The sequence below is a fragment of the Amblyraja radiata genome, chromosome 5 (assembly GCF_010909765.2).
Source record: "Amblyraja radiata isolate CabotCenter1 chromosome 5, sAmbRad1.1.pri, whole genome shotgun sequence".
In the NCBI taxonomy this organism is placed as follows: Eukaryota; Metazoa; Chordata; class Chondrichthyes; order Rajiformes; family Rajidae; genus Amblyraja; species Amblyraja radiata.
This window is the reverse complement of record NC_045960.1, coordinates 31,948,643-31,967,104: the sequence shown is the minus strand read 5'-3', so window position 1 is coordinate 31,967,104 and position 18,462 is coordinate 31,948,643. Positions and strand designations below refer to the sequence as shown.

The following is an 18,462-nucleotide window of genomic DNA, read 5'->3' as shown; positions in this document are numbered from 1 at the left end:
CAGAACTCACTGACTTCATCCATTTCACCACTAACTTCCATCCGGCACTCAAATTCACCTGGACCATTTCTGACCTCCCTACCGTTTCTAGACCTCACCATCTCCATCACAGGTAACAGATTGCTGACCGACATCTACTACTAACCCACTGACTCCCATGGCTATCTGGACTACACTTCTTCCCACCCTGCTTCCTGTAAGTCTCCAACACCTACTCCCAATTTCTCTGTCTACGCCGCATCTGCACCCAGGATGAGGTGTTCCAAACAAGGGCATGGGAGATGTCTTCATTCTTTAGGGAATGGGGGTTCCCCTCTTCGACTACAGATGAGGCTCTCACCAGGGTCTCCTCTATATCCCATAGCACCGCTCTCACTCCCCATTCCCCCACTCGTAACAAGGGCAGAGCCCCCCTTGTCCTCACCTTCCACCCTACCAGCTGTCACATGCAACAGATAATTGCTCCGACATTTTCGCCACCTCCAACGGGATCCTACCACTGGCCACATCTTCCCATCTACTACCTTTTCGGCTTTCAGCAGAGACCGTTCCCTCCGTAACTGCCTGGTCAATTTGTCCCTTTCCACCCAAACTACCCCCTCCCCTGGTACTTTCCCTTGCAACCGCAGGAAATGCTACACTTGTCACTTTACCTACCCCCTCGACTCCATCCAAGGACCCAAGCAGTCTTTCCAGGTGAGGCAGAGGTTCACCTGTACCTCCTCCAACCTCAGCTATTGCATCCGCTGTTCCAGGTGTCAACTACTCTACATCGGTGAGACCAAGCGCAGGCTTGGCGATCGCTTCGCCCATCCAGCTCGCAATAACCAATCTGATCTCCCAGTGGTTCAGCACTTCAACTCCCCCTCCCTGTCCGAATCCGACCTTTCTGTCCTGGGCCTCCTCCATGGCCAGAGTGAGTCCCACTGCAAATTGGAGGACCAGCAGCTCATATTTCGCTTGGGTAGTTTCCACCCCAGCGGTATGAACATTGACTTCTCCAATTTCAGGTAGTCCTTGCTTTCTCCCTCCTACCCCTCACCTTCCCAGCTCCTGTTAATATTGGCTAAATTAAAGACACAATAAAATGGAGGATCCCTGCACTTGTCAGAATTGCTTAACCCTTGTCAGCTGAACTTTACAGGCTTTAATTGGCACCAGCCAGTCTAGGCTCAAACTGATACACAGGATGGTGAGGGGTCCAGGTGTACTCCCTGTTTCTCTTAAATTGATAACATGTATAGCAGTTTTGCAAACTAACCTTAAATGCATCATTTCTATTGGATCGCTGCAAAAGCATTGTAAATAGTATAAATAATGTTGCAAGACGGTCATCCTGTTAATTGATGATAGGTTGAACTGTTAGAGCCTTGGAGAAATTGTTTGATTCTCAGGGCGCATGTTTCAATGTTTGTTCTTGTTTGATTCCATCGAGAGCTTTCTTTCTTATACAATGTATTAGCTACTGTATTATTGGGTTAGGGAAATGTCTGTTATGTATGGGGTTAATCGATATCTGTAATTGGATTGTAAAGAGACCACCCCCCACCGCTGCCACGAGGTCCAGCATCGATCTTCTGGGAGAGCGCTTGGGACTGCGTGGAGTGTCTCTGTTTGAGTGAGGCCTAGAGGGCTTGGACAGGCAGAGACGAGGATCGAACCCGCGGTGGTTAGGTACAGTGGTGGGAACTGTAATTATGTTTTGTTCAAATAAAGATTATTTGTTCAAGTGCTTGATTCAGTGGTTTTTGACTGAAACTAGTCTGCGGGGGAGCTTAGAACGAGCAATTTACACTCCCACAGCCTACTGTCTCCGGCTCTTCCTTTCTTTTTCCCGCCCCCCCACCTCACATCTGTTTGAAGAAGGGTCTCGACCCGAAACGTCACCTATTCCTTCTCTCCATAGGTGCTGCCTCACCTGTTGAGTTTCTCCAGCATTTTTGTCTACCTTCGATTTTTCCAGAATCTGCGGTTCTTTCTTAAACAGAACTAGGGGTTGTAATTTTGAAGTGAGAGGAGAAAAATGTATGTGACCTGATGGGTGAGGTCTTCATGCAGAGGGTGGTGCAGGTGTGAATGAGCTGCTAGAGGAAGCTGTGCTTCCTGTACAATGGCCACTGTTTAAAAGACATTTAGTTAGGTACATGAAGAGGAAAAGTTTGTAAGATTATGGAACACGGGCAAATTGGATTAGCTCCGGCAAAAACCTAATTGGAGTAGATGTGGCGGGCTGAATGGCCTGATCTCTGCTCTGTCTCTGATTCCAGATCTTGTCTGGGATAAGTTTTAAATAGCAGCAAAATTGTTGGGTTTCCTATCTTTGGTTTACGAACCACAGGCCCTTGTTCACAATCTCCTAATCCACTCGGCCAGAATGGTTGAAGAACAAGCAAGAAGTGCTGGTCAGGATTTGTTCCATGATAGCTTATTGAAACCATAAATCAATGAGTGTCTGTATTACTCTGTGTATTACCAAACTTTGTGAAGTTGTTTCCCCAGTACGTAATTTAAATGTTTTAAAACTTCATCGATCAAAAAATGAACTCTATTTCATTCTCCACATATACAGCCTGATCTATTGTATATTTTCAGCACTTTTTGTTTTTAATTTTGATATATTTATTTAAATGTTTAAAAAAATGTGGAAGGCAGGGGTTATCTGGTAATGAAGTATAACAGCAACTGTTTGAGGTAATCCGTAAACTGTTTATATCATCCTTTGGGACAACTAAATCCTTTTTCTCTACCCTCTTTTGACATATTGTAGCAATGTTACAAAATGTTGAGATTTAAAAAATCAAGGCTGCAATTTATCCCATCAGATAAAGCATAAAAAGAAGTTTAATTTGACACCTAATTCACTTCCGTATCTTCTGTAATAAAAAAGTTATGGCCATTTTCATACTCTGAAATTAGCATCTTGTTCCCTATTGCTTTTCCATTGACTTAACTCAAAAGCTGTGATCGAGGACAGTCAAAAGCCCATCAATTTCTTAAAAATTAAGAGAACTGAATTAAATTTTCAGTTATTATAGATTGAAGCATTCTGAAACAAATATGAAACAATCTTACTTGTATGACCTGAAATTAAAGCATATAAGTAGTTAGTTACCTAATTGTAGCTATTACAAATTTCAATTACTAGATCTAAACATCTATCCATTTCTTAAGAAATGGTTAACATTTTTAAATAGCCTAAGTGTCCAAATAACATTCACACAAGAATTCACAATATAACAAGATTTTTAAATCTCATTGTCATGAATTTATAGGCCAAATGGAAGGAATTTAGTGTTTAATTCCCATAAATTAATGGCCATTTTAATCATCTTGCGAGTGGGTTTTTGTGGAACGCAATCGATTGGAACGTTGCGGTTTGCGGTGAATTTAAACTCCATATCGGCAGGAAAAACACTGCCAGTTGGTATAATGACATTTTCGTCGATGGAATTTTGATTAAAGTAATCCTAAGAAGCAAGTTTATATGTAAAATAAACGACTTACCTTATGTTTTGTCGCATACGTGAGATCTGTCCCGTTGACGGCGTTAGAAGTCACTTTTTTATTTTACTCCAGCCATTAAATTGTCCCGCGGTTTGTTTTTTTAAATTCTGAGAACGGCAGTCGGAACGATTATTCAGCATCGGGTAGAAGCCCGAGAAAATATATCTCGGACATGCAGGAGAAAACGGCATTTTAATCATGCCCCCCTCCTCAAAGGCGCCAAAGTCGCGCACACGGCCAGTGACAGAACTGCAGCGCCTCTGAAGGTAAGTTTTGTAACATACCTACATATTGCATCGTTAAAAGTGCCTTACATTACTCCTTTTACTAATTTTAGGTTGCCTGTCAGCTAATGTCATTAGATGAGGATGTAGTGAATAAGGAAGACTTCAAGCACAATCTTGAGAAAAATGCCAACAGGTAGAGTATAGATAAAACTAATCTTTTGATTGAAAAGAAAACTTGACATTTGAAGTGGAAGTAGATTATTCTTCACATATTGGCTTAATCTATATCTGTGGAAATGACGGATTTGTTTAATCCATGGCAGGTGCAATTTTTTGGCTACCTAGAAAAGAAGCTGTTGTAAGCTCCCTTTTTTTTTTAAGTGCCTCGAACTCATCAACAACCTTTCTTTTGACTCCTCCCATTTCCTCCAAATCCAAGGCGTAGCTATGGGCACGCACATGAGCCCCAGCTATGCCTACCTCTTTGTAGATTACGTTGAACAATCCTTGTTCGAGGCGTACCATGGCCCTATCCCAGAACTCTACCTCCACTACATTGATGACTGCATTGGTGCTACCCCCTGCGCCCATGCAGAACTCACTGACTTCATCCATTTCACCACTAACTTCCATCCGGCGCTCAAATTCACCTGGACCATTTCCGACATCTCCTTACTGTTTCTTGACCCCACTATCTCCATCGCAGGTAACAGACTACTGACCGACATAAACCCGCTGACCCTCATGGCTATTGGGACTACACTTCTTCCCACCCTGCTTCCGGTAAGGACTCTATCCCCTACTCCCAATTCCTCTGTCTATGCCGCATCTGCACTCAGGATGAGGTGTTCCAAACCAGGGCATCGGAGATGTCCTAATTCTTTAGAGAACGGGGGTTCCCCTCTTCTACTACAGATGAGGCTCTCACCAGGGTCTCCTCTATATTCCATAGCTCCGCTATAACACCCCACCCCCCCCCCCCCCCACTCGTAACAAGAACAGAGTCCCCCTGGTCCTCGCCTTCCACCCTACCAGCCGTCACATACAACAGATAATCCGCTGACATTTTTGCCACCTCCAACGGGATCCCACCACTGGCCACATCTTCTCATCTCCTCCCCTTTCGGCTTTCCACAGAGACCACTCCCTCCGTAACTCCATGGTCAATTTGTCCTTAACCACCCCCTCCCCTGGTACTTTCCCTTGCAACCGCTGGAAATGCTACACTTGTCGCATTACCTCCCCCCTCGACTCCATCCAAGGACCCAAGCAGTCTTTCCAGGTGAGGCAGAGGTTCACCTGCACCTTGTCCAACCTCATCCATTGCATCCGCTGCTCTAGGTGTCAACTGCTCTACATCGGTGAGACCAAGCGCAAGCTTGGAGATCGCTTCGCGCAACATCTCCGCTCAGTTCGCATTAACCAACCTGATCTCCCGGTGGCTCGACACTTCAACTCCCCCACATTCCGAATCCGACTTTTCTGTCCTGGGCCTCCTCCATGGCCAGAGTGAGTCCCACCGCAAATTGGTGGAGCAGCACCTCATATTTCGCTTGGGTAGTTTACACCCCAGCGGTATGAACATTGACTTCTCCAATTTCAGGTAGTTCTTGCTTTCTCCCTCCTTCCCCTTCCCAGCCCTCCCACACCCCACTGTCTCAACCTCTTCCTTTCTCCACCCTTTATGTCTACCATCGGGATGAAGGATATGAGTTCTGCTGATAGCTGGTTGACGTGAAATGTTTTTCTATTCGCAGGTGATATCTGATGATAAATACTAACTTTATTTATAAAGGATTTCAATATTGGAGAATTGAACTAATTTCCTATTCAGCGTTTAATTTTGCCCTTAATGGCTGCCTTGATCAAGATTTCTATGCTCAGTTCTAACATAATAATTTGATTGAAACCTGGAAGATTTTCATCTATTGCAAAACACTGACTTTTAAATTTTGTATATCCATCAATATGTGGCCTATCGGATGTAGGTGCAGTTAACAAGAGAAATTTGATCCCGCCTGTATTCACTCTTAGCAGCAATATGCTAGTCAATATGTACTCTGCTGCTTTGGTCTAGGATAAATTGGAAAGAAAGAGATCAATATATGGCAAAACGAATTCCCTCTACCTCTTTTGCCATAATAATTCCTTACCGCTTTCATATTAGGGCTATGGTTGATTGCATGTCCAAACATCTTGACTCATAATCTGGGGACAGAAATTCTAATCCTAATATAACATTAAATGTCTTTAAATTCAGTTAAGTCATCTGAAATAAGCAGTAAGTATTAATAATGGTCTGTGAAACTGATAGAATGTTGTAAAAATATATCTGGTTCACTGAAGCCCATTGGGGACAATATCTGCTTGATCCAGAGTTTCGGGAAACTCTCTTTCTCTCTGAAATGGCATAATAAACCACTCGTTTGTCAACAAGGTAGATTGTTATTACTTCCTTGACCAGCAATAGTAATGTCCTGTGAATTTAAAAAAGATTAATTGTGCGCATATTTATTTGGTATCATTGGTACGATATTATTGTTAAGGGGGAGGTTCTGCAAAGGATACGAGTAGTTTTTTTGTAATTGTTTCTTTGTGAAACAATGAAAGTTGGGCAGAAAAGAAAAATTGTGATAAATAATATTAAAAAGTAGAAAATTGGTAAGTGTATAAAAAAAACAAGCAACCAAATCATAATAAAAGTCTATCAATCAATCTTGCAGATATGTAGAGAATTTAATATTTAAAGGACAGACAACTAATTGTTGAATTGTCACAATTTATGTTTTTCATCCTGTAATTTTTGAGATTTCTATTGAAGCAAAATGAGATTTTTGTGATAATTAAAAAAAAAAATCAAATGTCTGCTAATTCTCACATTGCATTCTGATGTTTTATTTTGTTCATTCTACTGAACAATCCAGTGCACTTAAGATAACAAATTGTGTTTTAAGAATGCATAGTCAATTAAAAAAACTTTTTTCTATTGTCATTTATGTTGTAGGTGAAAGTGAGGCTAGAGCAAAGACCAAGGCTCAGTTTGAAGAAGCATTGAAAAACTATTCTGATTTAGCTGCTGAGAAAAAGAAATCAAAAAAGAAAAATGTACCTACCCAAGAGAGTATTGTGGTGAGAGCAAGTTATTAACTATGGCAAAGCTTTCTTAAACTCTGCTTATATGTTTAATTGGAGGATTTTGATAATTTATGTAAGGCACAATAAATTACATAATTTGTTCTTCCAAATGGACCTGTTTTCTCTTTTTGTTTTTAATGTTTCCTAACATTTGAAAACTTGGTTTGCTTTTATTGTTCCTGAAGCTACTTCTAGAATATTAGAAGTTGAAACAATATGGAATTGGAATTCAATAAGGTGATAGTTATATTTAGAAGCTCAATGTTGTATGGTAAATGACTAAATATTAGCATACTATAAAGGTGATCATTTGCCAGGTAGGGCTCAGATTGGTTTTATCCTGATACTTCAATCAGATTTGAACAAAAGTGATTAACAACATCAGAATTGCTGAACTATGAATCAATTGTAATATTTAAATCATTTTTAATTTAACACACTTTAAATACTAATGTGATAAATATTTAGATAGCCAATGTTGGAAAGTTGAAGCAAGATTGATCTCGCCAATAGATTTCTTGATCGTGTAGAAAATAAAGTATTGTAATTGATGAATAAGTAGAAAATACTGCCAGCCATATCCAGTGCAGACAATATTTATAGAGAAAGAAACATAATTAATAAACAATCCGATGTGAATTTTAATAGTAAGATTAAACGAGAACTTACCAGTTTGAAGTTTGATCTGTATTTTATGAGGAGTTACGATGAGGGTATTACGTGAAGAACCCGCTCAGTGCACAGGCGCGGCATACTTCCAAGCAGCGGTGTGGAATCACAGATAGACAGTTATTTTGAAGTAAACATAGTAAAGATAAGGAGACATCAATTTATTAGTTTGATCCATATAATGAGGGTGGGAGCGGAGGGCACGTAATACCCTCATCGTAACTCCTCATAAAATACAGATCAAACTTCAAACTGGTAAGTTCTCGTTTAATCTTACTATTTTACTTCGGAGTCACGTGAGTGACTACGTGAAGATTTCAAAGCTCTGTGATTTCAAACCGTGTAACAGTTTCATTTCACTCACTGCCGAAGTTCTTGAGGGAGGAAGTGTTATCGTAATGAACCAATGAGTCTATTTGTAGAAAAACACAATGGTATTTTTTAAACAATAACAACAAAGAATTAAGTTGCTCCCCTGGGCTTAAATTAAATATTTGCAGTTCGTAAATCTTTACTGCAAATAAACCAGGTTTTGCCAACGGCTTATTATAAAATTTCTGAACGGTCTTTTCCCTTCCCACCATCCTGCTGTAGCCAGGATGTGGTCTATAGGCATGTCCATTCTTTAGCCGTCGACATGGATGCTGCCCTGGTGGAATAAAATTTGTACATGTTAGTGTTTATCCCATCAGTTTCTAGCACCCGCTTGAGCCATCTCGCAATGGTTTGGCTCGTACCCCACCATAAGGTTTTTGTGACTGACCCACAAGGCTTTTCATCTCCCTCGAATATTCTGGTTGTGTCTATGTAGGATAGTAGGTGGGTCATGGCACATAACCGTGGTTCTGGTGGGTAAGCCACGACTGGATTAGGTGTTCCTGGTCTGCTCTGTTTGACCAGTCGCTGGATAACGACAGATCTGGTCTGGAGCTGTGATCATGTTGTCCTGTCGCAATAGGTGTAGTGACTGGACCCTCTGAGCGGATACAAGTACCATCAACATGAGCGTCTTTAGTGTAGCTTGCTCGAGGCCGGGGGATCTGGCTGGTGGCCATTCCCTGAGATATGTCAGGACCACACTGATATCCCAAATATGGGTATACCTGGACTTAGGGCTTGATATTGTAAATGCCCTTCATCAGTTTTACCACCAGTGGATGGGATCCCATCGCCTGTTGTCCTGGCGCTGGTTTGAGATAAGCAGAAAGAGCACTCTGCGCTGTGTTGATGGCACTGTAGCTGATCCCTACATCGTGGTGTAGATAGGCCAGGAACTCCAGTATGTTGGTGGCTGTAGCTGTTGCGTATGTTGTCCCTGTTTCCTGGCAGTACTTCTCCCTTTTTTGATGCTGGTTAAGTACTGCCTCTTGGTGGATGTTCGAAGGGATGCCGACATGGTGGTGATGGTTTGTTTGGACAATCCCAGTTCCAGGTAAGATCTGTTCAAACTTGCAACCCAGGCGTTTAATTTTCTCATGGCATGGGTGTTTAGCTTACCTGGTAGGTAAGTAGCTGATAGCCAAATATGTCTTTCGACACACCATTGCCAAATCATGTTGACCAATTTGTCGCATGATAATGATTTTATGCCACCCATATGGTTAATATAAGCCATCACCGTAGTATTTATCAATTTGTAACCGAACATGCAAGTGCTGCATGTTAGATACATATGCTTTTAAACCATAAAAGGCGCCCAACATCTCTAGATAGTTAATGCCCAGTGTAAGTAGTAATGATGACTCTAGGTTAGTCCATCTACCACTTGTGCTGGATATGGAGTTAGTCGCTCCCCAGCCTTGAGCACTGGCATCTGTTTGAATAACTAAAGTAGGGTTAGTGATAAAGATAGGGCTGAAACTATGCCAAACGTTTTCTGCCCACCACTGTAGCTCTGATATTGCTTCAGTGGGTAAGTTCATGACACGATCATAGTGACCTGTATGTCGTTTTATTGCCCGTACCTTTGCTCTCTGTAAATTTTTTGATAGTGCAAAGGTCCGAATTGTGTAGCCGGAAATGCTGCTACCATTTCCCCAATTACTCTTGCTACTTGTCGAATAGTTGGTCACTCGTTGACCATTAATTTGTTGCATGATTGTGCTAATTCAACCATTTTTGCCTTTGGCAAGGTAACAGTCATATGGACTGAGTTAATTGTGAAGCCCAGGTAGTCCATGATAGTGGATGGCTTCAACTTAGATTTATCTGGATGTAGGACGAACCCCAGAGTTTCGAGGAGCTGTTTTGTAGCTGATACTGCTGCCACAGCCAATTCCATCGTTTTCCCTACTATCAGAATATCCTCCAGATATGCCATGACAATATGTTTTTGTTTTCTTAGTATTGCCATGGCTGGGTTCAATATTTTGGTGAATAATCTTGGGCTGAAGTTAGCCCATAGGGCAATGCTTTGTACCATCCAGATAAATTTTAGGTATCTGCGATGATCCTTGTATATGGGTACTAGATAGTAAGCATCTTTAAGATAAATGCTTGCCATGCAGTGTCCTTTGGAATTCAGTTGTTTGGCAGTAACATATGTCTCCATTTTGAAATGTATATACTTAACAAATTTGTTTAGTGATGTTAAGTCAATGATGATGCGACAGCCACCATCTTTTTTGGTTTTAGTGAATATATTCGATACAAATTCCAAAGGTTCATGTTTGGTCTTTTCGATGACCCCCTTTGTGATAAGTCTCACCAGTTCAGCTTGTCCCTCACATTTCTCTTTGACGGAGGGAGAAATACCCTTTGGGGCCATTGTTGAACTGGCGGCGTTTTTTCTGACATGAATTGTATTTTATATCCACTAATGCTGTTGAGTATATACTTGTCACTCGTGACCATACCCCATGCTTCTTTAAACAAGTGTAATCTCCCCCCTGTTAATAAAGCACTCTTATTCTCTATATGCTGGTAGGGACCAGACCCACCTACCTCCATGGTTATTGGCGATTCTGTTTCTTCATTTTCCTGAAGATTTTGTTCTGACGTGCTGGCGATGTTGGGGGGAGGCGCATTTTCCAGAGGGTCCGCTGCGGGCCCTGGTCTAAAAAGATCTTTGGGGATAATGTGCCGACCCCAAGCGTTCACCAGTCCCATATTGCGGACGTCGACTGGTGGATGCCGTGGGGTGCTGCCGCTTGGGTATCGGAGGTCTTGGTTTGCTCGTCCCGGGGCCTGGCCTCATTAGGCCGAAGGTTTTTGATGCTTCCTGCATCTCCTTCAGTTTTTTATTGAGATCTTTCCCTAATAGCAGCGCGTCCGTCTCCGCAGCTGGGGCTTTACACAAGCCAGCAAATTTGGGATTGAGGGCAGGTCTTATGTTTCCCTCCGGAGATTGTTGATCTCAAATTATGTGGTACACATTAATGCCAGCACATCCTGCTGGCAGGTATCCATCTCCGTGCTCTCCACGGAACGAGCAAAGGCTGTGATGGCCGACGTCAGGAGCCTTAGGATCCGCTGTAGCTTGAGTTCTTGGGTCCGGATGTGTGACCCACATGCCCCCAGATTTGGCTGTTGACACTTTTTACTTTGAGGGCCTCACAGTTTTCTGGTGCTGTGTGTTGTTTCAGCACCTCAGCGAGCACCTTTTCCAGTAATGGTTGTGCTGGCCGCCATTCTTGGTTCCAGCGGTGCTCCAGCCCGTGGGGTTGCTAGAAGCGGTCCATCACACCCAACAGCTCTTCATGTTCCTGCACCCCTGGCATACTCCCGAATTCGTCCGCCTGCCCCTGTTCCAGACCAGCCCAGCCCTGGTCACCAATGCTAGCCTCCAGTAATGAGGGAGCAGAGGGCAGTGCATGAAACACTGTGGAGGGGGTGCCTGACCTCCCTCCGCGAGAGCGCTTTTTCTGCGCATCTCGCTGGAGCTGCTCCAATAGCTGTTGGATGCAGCTCAGGCGGCTGTCTCTCCTCCATTTAGGTGGAGACATGTCCCCGTCCGACGAATCGGACGCCACCGGCCGGATGCCTGTTCGGATGGCTAGACATCTAGCCCGCAGTTCAGGCACTAGCGGGACTGGGCTCGGCGCGGTGATGGGGATAGCGGAGCGCCCGGTAATTGTTCCTACCGCCTTCTTCTGGAGCTTTTGTGCCTTGTAGTAGCGAGAGCGCCCCTCAAGCAGCGCGTCTTGCAGGCACCTGCTCCGTGAGCCGCTCCAGCGGCTCAGGCGGCTCTCTCTCCCCCCGTGCGGGTGGAGAGACGTCCCGTCCGACATCGGGAACACCTGCCGGATGCCTCTCGAGTGGCTATGCATCCAGCCCGCTGCTCAGGTGCTAGCGGGCTGGCCTCGGCACGGTGTCGGGGAATAGAGGAACACCGGGTAACGCTCCTACCGCCTGTTGCTGCCCCCCTCCCCGACGGGAAAACTTTCCTCCTTGAATGGGGGACAGTTTTGTTCCAGAGCCTTTTTCTCTGCCTGTAAAAAACACAAGCAGAAAAAGGCTCACCTGTAAAAGAAACCCGACCTCAGGATACAGGTCCGTTTCATTCTGTAGCGGGAGAGCCTAACTCCCGTGGCAGCCGCTGTTGCACTGCTGGCGTAATGCCGCGCCTGCGCACTGAGCGGGTTCTTCACGTAGTCACTCACGTGACTCCGAAGTAAAATTAGGTTATTTTCCTATAAATTATTCAAACTGTAGCTGCTTTTAAATTGTGATGTTTTAAAAAAAAAAATGATGCAATTAAATCAATATTGTCCTAGAAGGTATTAAGAAGTTCACGCTGTTGAAAAAACTGATGAATGGCCTTCAGCATGAATGTTAACAATGTTCCTCCCACCAGAGTTCAGTTGCTGGCTTACCTACTAAGTATTTGGATCGTTTTCTATTTTTATTTAAGATTTACAGTATCTCCATGTTTGTTTTGCTTTTGATGGTGAGTTTAGACTGTGTTTACCAAAAGCTGATTTTAAAATGCACTTTTTATATTTACCTCAGCTTGATACATTGAGGACTAAATTAGGTCTCCATAAAGATAACGAAGATGAAACAATTTTAAATAACACTTATAATCCAGAAGAGCACAGTCCCCGCTTCTCAAAAAACAAATTGAATGCCAGGACCACTGTTGCAGAAAAAGTTAAGAACAATGAGTTCCAGGAGTCTGAAGAGCAGTGCAAACAAAAGAAAAAGAAGAAAAAGAAATCTCCAATCAATGAAGAACCATTTGAAGAGGAACATTTGCAGAGGATTCCTGCCTCAGAATGTGTTATGCCTGTGCAAAAATTTAACAAAAAGAGATTGAAAGAAAAGGCCATCGTTGACAATGAGCTAGGGAATAATTTGGCAGATGATGTGGATTCGTTAATCAAAGCCTATCAGCAGCAGATAGCTACCAAGGACGCAGGAGATGGTAAAAAGAAAAGTAAAAAAATCAAGGAGCGTTCATTAGAAACTATTTCTCGTGTAACTTCTATATTAACCAGCAAACTGGAGAAGAAGAAAAAGCCATTGTTGGCAAATGTGGGGGAAACAAGGTAAGAATGCGACAAAATTATACATTAGTGATTTGTAATTTATCAAGTGTTTCTATTTTACCAGTCATACAATTCTTAAATAATGTGTTTGTTATTATATTGCTCCCTGTTTCTAATTTAATGTCCCTGCTATAGGAAGGATTATGTTATGTTTGAAGGAGTGCAGAGATGATTCACAAGGATGTCTCCAGGACTTGAAGGCTTCATGAAAGAGGTTGAGCAGTCTATGATTTTATTCCTTACAACGCAGGAAGCTGAAGGATGTTCTTAGAGATGTACAAAGAAAGATGATGAATAGATAGGGTGAAAAAGAGACTTTTACCCAGAGTAGGGAATCAAGAACTAGATTTAACATGAGAGGGGGAAGATTTAATAGGAACCCGAGGGGAGGATTTTGGGCATATAGCTGCCAAAAGAGGTAGTTGAGGCAGGTCATGTAAGAACATTTAAAACATTTGGACATGTGCATGAACAGGAGAGGTTTAGTTAACAGGGCTCTCACTTAACTTTTTTTCCCTGTTGCCAGCCGGGCAACCTAGGCAGCTTTTCAGGTTGCCAAATGACAGTTTAGGTGGTCATTTACGACGGCTTGCATGACGCGTGCAATAATGTGCTCGGACGAAGTGCGTAGTTACCAGTCGGAATTATGCTCAATGAAGCATTCACATATTATTTCTGCTTGAAATAAAGTCACAAACTAAACATATTCATCAATCGACATGATATATACAGGTGCACAACCTTTTATCTGGAGTTCCCCCCCCATTCCCTTTTGTTCCTCCTTAACTTACCAAATTCTTAAGGGGTTGGACAGGCTAGATGCAGGAAGATTGCTCCCGATGTTGGGGAAGTCCAGGACAAGGGGTCACAGCTTAAGGATAAGGGGGAAATCCTTTAAAACCGAGATGAGAAGAACTTTTTTCACACAGAGAGTGGTGAATCTCTGGAACTCCCTGCCACAGAGGGTAGTCGAGGCCAGTTCATTGGCTATATTTAAGAGGGAGTTAGATGTGGCCCTTGTGGCTAAGGGGATCAGAGGGTATGGAGAGAAGGCAGGTACGGGATACTGAGTTGGATGATCAGCCATGATCATATTGAATGGCGGTGCAGGCTCGAAGGGCCGAATGGCCTACTCCTGCACCTAATTTCTATGTTTCTATGTTTCTATGTTCCGGAAACCGAAAAGCTCCGAAAACCGGACATTTTTCCAGGATGTCGTCTGCACACCAAAGCTCGCGTTTGGCGCCAAACTTGACCCGAAACGACGCACGGTCAAACCAGGTCTATACTACTGTAGTGGCTGCCTCCTCCCCGGAGACCGGGGAGACAATTAAACATCTGTAAATCATTGCTTAAATGTTAGTCAGTTAGTTTGGAGGGCTTTTATGTGAAGGGGGGGGTGAAGGGGGAAACGTTAATTCTTAGTCCCCTACCTGTTCGGAGAGGCGGGGAGCAGGCAATGCCTTACCGGGTCGCCGTGCAGTAAGCTCTGGAGCGCTGTGGCCGCCGACTCCCAACATCGCGGAGCTGGGGGCTGCGGGCGTCCGGCCGCGGGCGGCGCGGGTTGTAGCTCCGACCCCGGCAACTCTACCCCTGGCTGCGCGGCGCTCCAAATCCAGCGCGGCCCGCGGCCGGACACCCGCAGCCCCCAGCTCCGCGATGTTGTGTGTCGGCGGCCACAGCGCTCGGGAGCTTACCGCACGGCGACCCGGTAAGGCATTGCCCGCTCCCCGCTGGTATCCCAGTGCTGCGACGCCGCCGACTCCCAACATCGCGGAGCTGGGGCTGCAGGCGTCCGGCCGCGCTGGATTTGGAGCGCCGCGCAGCCAGGGGTAGAGTTTCCGGGGTCAGAGCTCCAACCGGCGCCGCCCGCGGCCGGACGCCCGCAGACCCCAGCTCCCTGTTTCTGTGCTGCATCTTTCTCACCTATGAAACACTGGGACTGAGATTCTATAGTAGATAACATAGCTTTGCTTTTACTGTCCAAAAAAAAAGAATATCTTCTGGTTACTAATTTAATGAATATTAGAGACAAATTAAATAGTTAAATTCTCAGTTAATTGTTTCACATTTAGTGTTTAATTTGAATACCTGGCTCTGTACGACAGCTCATTCATTCGGGTCTTGCATTCTCATATACAGTAAAACTCTGTTAAACTGCTATCCAGTAGTTTGGAAATCCTGATGGTGTGACAGCGGGTTCACCAAATGCAGATTTGCAAGCTCTATTTAACATGCCGTGCTTAGCTTCTTTTAACACCCTCTACACCCATTGATTAGTTTAGATTGATTAATTGATTAGATGAATTTATTTGATACTAGACCAAGTGCAGACCCGTTGGGTCTGTTCCCCCAAAGTGTGGTTGCGCGGGGGGGGGCAGACGCTACACGCACACCCCCCCTGCCCCCCCCCCCCGGCACACGCTAACTACCCCTCCTTGATATTATATTAATATTATTAATTTGCTCCTTTTACCCCATAACCGCCCTATCCGCTGACGCATAGCCCCCAACTCGCAGGCGCATCTAGAGAAGAAGGGGGGGGGGGGGTAGAGAGTGAGGGCAGAGAGAGAATGGGGAGAGACAGAGAGAAAAGGGCAGAGACAGAAGGGCAAGAGAGGGGGGTGGAGGGGAGGAGGAGAGGGAGGTTGGGGGAGGAGGGGTGAGAGAGATGGGAGGAGAGAGTGGAGAGGGGGTCTGAGAGGTGGGGGGGAAGGGAGGGGGAGAGGTGGGGGGGGAGGGAGAGTGGGGAGGGGATGGGCTGGAGGGAAGAGGGAGGGGAGGGGGGAAGGGGGTTTAGGGGAGGGTGGGGGAGGGGGTTAAGGGAGAGGAAGGGGGTAGAAAGAGAGGGGGGGAGAGAGAGAGAGAGGGGGAGAGACAGAGCGAAATGCAACCGTGCGTCACGCGTTCAGAATGTTCTGGCAATGAAGCGTGCGAGTCTCGTGCACGAAAGCTGTCGGAAGCTCTATGGAATTCAGGGGAGCAGCCTGCTGCGTCACACACACACAGTAACCACCACCCCCTACCTCTAACCCCCCCCCCCCTACCTCTAACACCCCCCTCCCTCTAACCAACCCCCCTCCCTCTAACCAACCCCCCCTCCCTCGAACCACCACCACCCTCCCTCTAACCACCCCCTCCCCTCTAACCACCCCCTCCCCTCTAACCAACCCCCCTCCCCTCTATACAACTCCACCCCCTCCCCCCCTATCCTCCCCCCTCTATCCACCCCGCCCCCTCTATCAACGCCCCTCCCCCCCCTCTAACCACCCCCTCTAACCACCCCCCTCCCCCTCTAACCAACCCCCCTAACCACCCCACTCCCCCCCCCCTCTAACCACCTCCCACCCTCCCTCTAACCACCCCCTCCCCCCTCTAACCACCCTCCCTCTAACTACCCCTACTCCAACCATGCAGCAGTTTGATTTTTTTAATTTTTTGATGTTTTGTGAACAATTTTATTCAAAATCTGGGGAAATAATTGTTAAGTGACAAATAATTAAATTCAATGAAGACCAATGGAATCTACAACCTGGCAGGCCGGGGGGGCGGGGCCAGCAGACAGGCTGGGAGGACTGGGCGGGGCCACCAGGCAGGCTGGGGGGCAGGGCCGGGCGGAGCCAGTTGGGCCAGGTGCAAAGGCATTGTGAGGTCAGTGGGCAGGGCCAGTTGGGCCAGGTGCAAAGGCATTGCGAGGTCAGTGGGCGGGCCACCAGGCATGCTGGGGGGGAGGCAGGGATGGGCGGGGCCAGGTGCAAAGGCATTGTGGAAGGGAGGGGGAGAGATCTCCCACCCCTGTCCTATTGTGATTAGACATCTGTGAGATGGCACTCATGCAGAAGGGGGACCATGTGAAAGTTCCAATCTCCCACACCTGTCCCATTGTGATGTCACATATGTAAATGAGATCCATTGTGATTGGACATCTGTGAGGTGGCACTGACTCATGCAGCAGTTTGATGTTTTTAATTTTTTGATGTTTTGTGAACTATTTTATTCAAAATCTGGGGAAATAATTGTTAAGTGACAAATAATTAAATTCAATGAAGACCAATGGAATCTACAACCGGGGGGGCGGGGCCAGCAGAACTATTTTATTAAAAATCTGGGGAGATAATTGACCAAATCTAGAGAGGAGCGCATTTATGAAATCGTAAGTTCACACACACACACACATATTCACACATATATATACACACACTCACACACACACTCACACACACACACACACACATATTCACACACACACACACACACAGTTTTAATAGATACTAGACCAAGTGCAGACCCGTTAGGTCTGTTCCTCCAACGTGGGGGTGGGGGGTGGCCTGCGACATCACACACTAACCACCCCTCCCCCCCACACACCACACCCTTGATATTATCTTAATTTTATTAATTGGCTCCTTTTACCCCATCCCCACCCTATTCACTGACGAATACCCCTCACCTCACAGGTGCGTCTAGAGAGGGAGGGGGGAGGGGGCAGAGAGAGGGTGGCTGACAGGCACGGCAAGTGGAAAAGGGATTTATTAAATCTTAAAATGTAAATAACTTAAAAGATAACAATTTAAATGTTAAAGATAAAATTTATTCAGTTAAGCTCATTTTCGTTGTGTCTCTTGCTCCCTGCTTTGTGTTCTCTCTCGTTGATCCTCGATACATTCAGTTATTTCTTGTTGGGTCTCTTGCTCCCCTCTGTTTTATGTTCTTTCTCGTTGTTCCTCGATACATTGTTTCTCTTGTCACGGCTGTTCATTACTTTTGTCTTAAATTACTTTTTTAGGAGAAATTTCTAACGTTATTTCTTGTTGCGTCTTCATTCCTTCTATGAAGCCAATAACATATGAATAAAAAGGACGATTTTATCTTTTGTAGATATTTATAAACTTCTAAAGACATTGTACTATCGTCTACCGATCTGGCTGTATTTTGGCAACTTCCTCTCGTCTCTTGTGCCATTCTGCTCATTACTGCTTCTCAACGTCGCTTTGTGTTGTCCCTTGACCATCCAGCAACTCGATTGCTCCCATTTCTTTGCATGATGTAAAAAAAGAAAAATATATTTATCCGATGTAGATATTCATAAACTTGTAAAGACAATTTCATCTATTGTAGACATTTATAAACTTCTAAAGATAATTATATCTATCAATGCATTTACCTATAATTAAAAAAAGACATTATACAATTATGTACCATTTTGTATGTATTTTGGCAGCTTATTGTGTCTCTTGTTCCCTGCGAACTTCCGTTACTTTTCGGAGATCAACAAAAGGTACAGTCCTTTCTTGTTGTGTCTCTTGTTTCCTTCTACTCCTCACTGCTTCTCAACATCTCTTTGCGGTGTTCCTTGACCATCCTGCAACATATTTGCTCCCATTTCTTGACAATGTAAAAAAGGGGAGATGTTTATCACGATGTAGGTATTTATAAAC

General features: G+C 44.7%; 1 protein-coding gene and 1 long non-coding RNA gene across 2 annotated transcripts in view; one reads left to right on the top strand and one right to left on the bottom strand.

Annotated features, from left to right (window-relative positions):
* Positions 1-18,462, top strand: part of ahi1 (Abelson helper integration site 1) — a 227,943-nt gene that overhangs the window by 10,521 nt on the left and 198,960 nt on the right. Inside the window, exons 2-4 of the mRNA XM_033020945.1 lie at positions 3,842-3,924; positions 6,736-6,860; positions 12,486-13,024. Of these exons, the coding sequence (XP_032876836.1) occupies positions 3,915-3,924; positions 6,736-6,860; positions 12,486-13,024 (674 nt within the window). The 5' untranslated portion in view covers positions 3,842-3,914. The remainder of the gene's footprint in view (positions 1-3,841; positions 3,925-6,735; positions 6,861-12,485; positions 13,025-18,462) is intronic.
* Positions 17,810-18,287, bottom strand: LOC116973159. Its single transcript, XR_004412007.1, has 2 exons — positions 18,224-18,287; positions 17,810-18,059 (listed from the first exon to the last, which is right to left on the bottom strand). It is a non-coding gene; the product is annotated as an uncharacterized LOC116973159 (long non-coding RNA).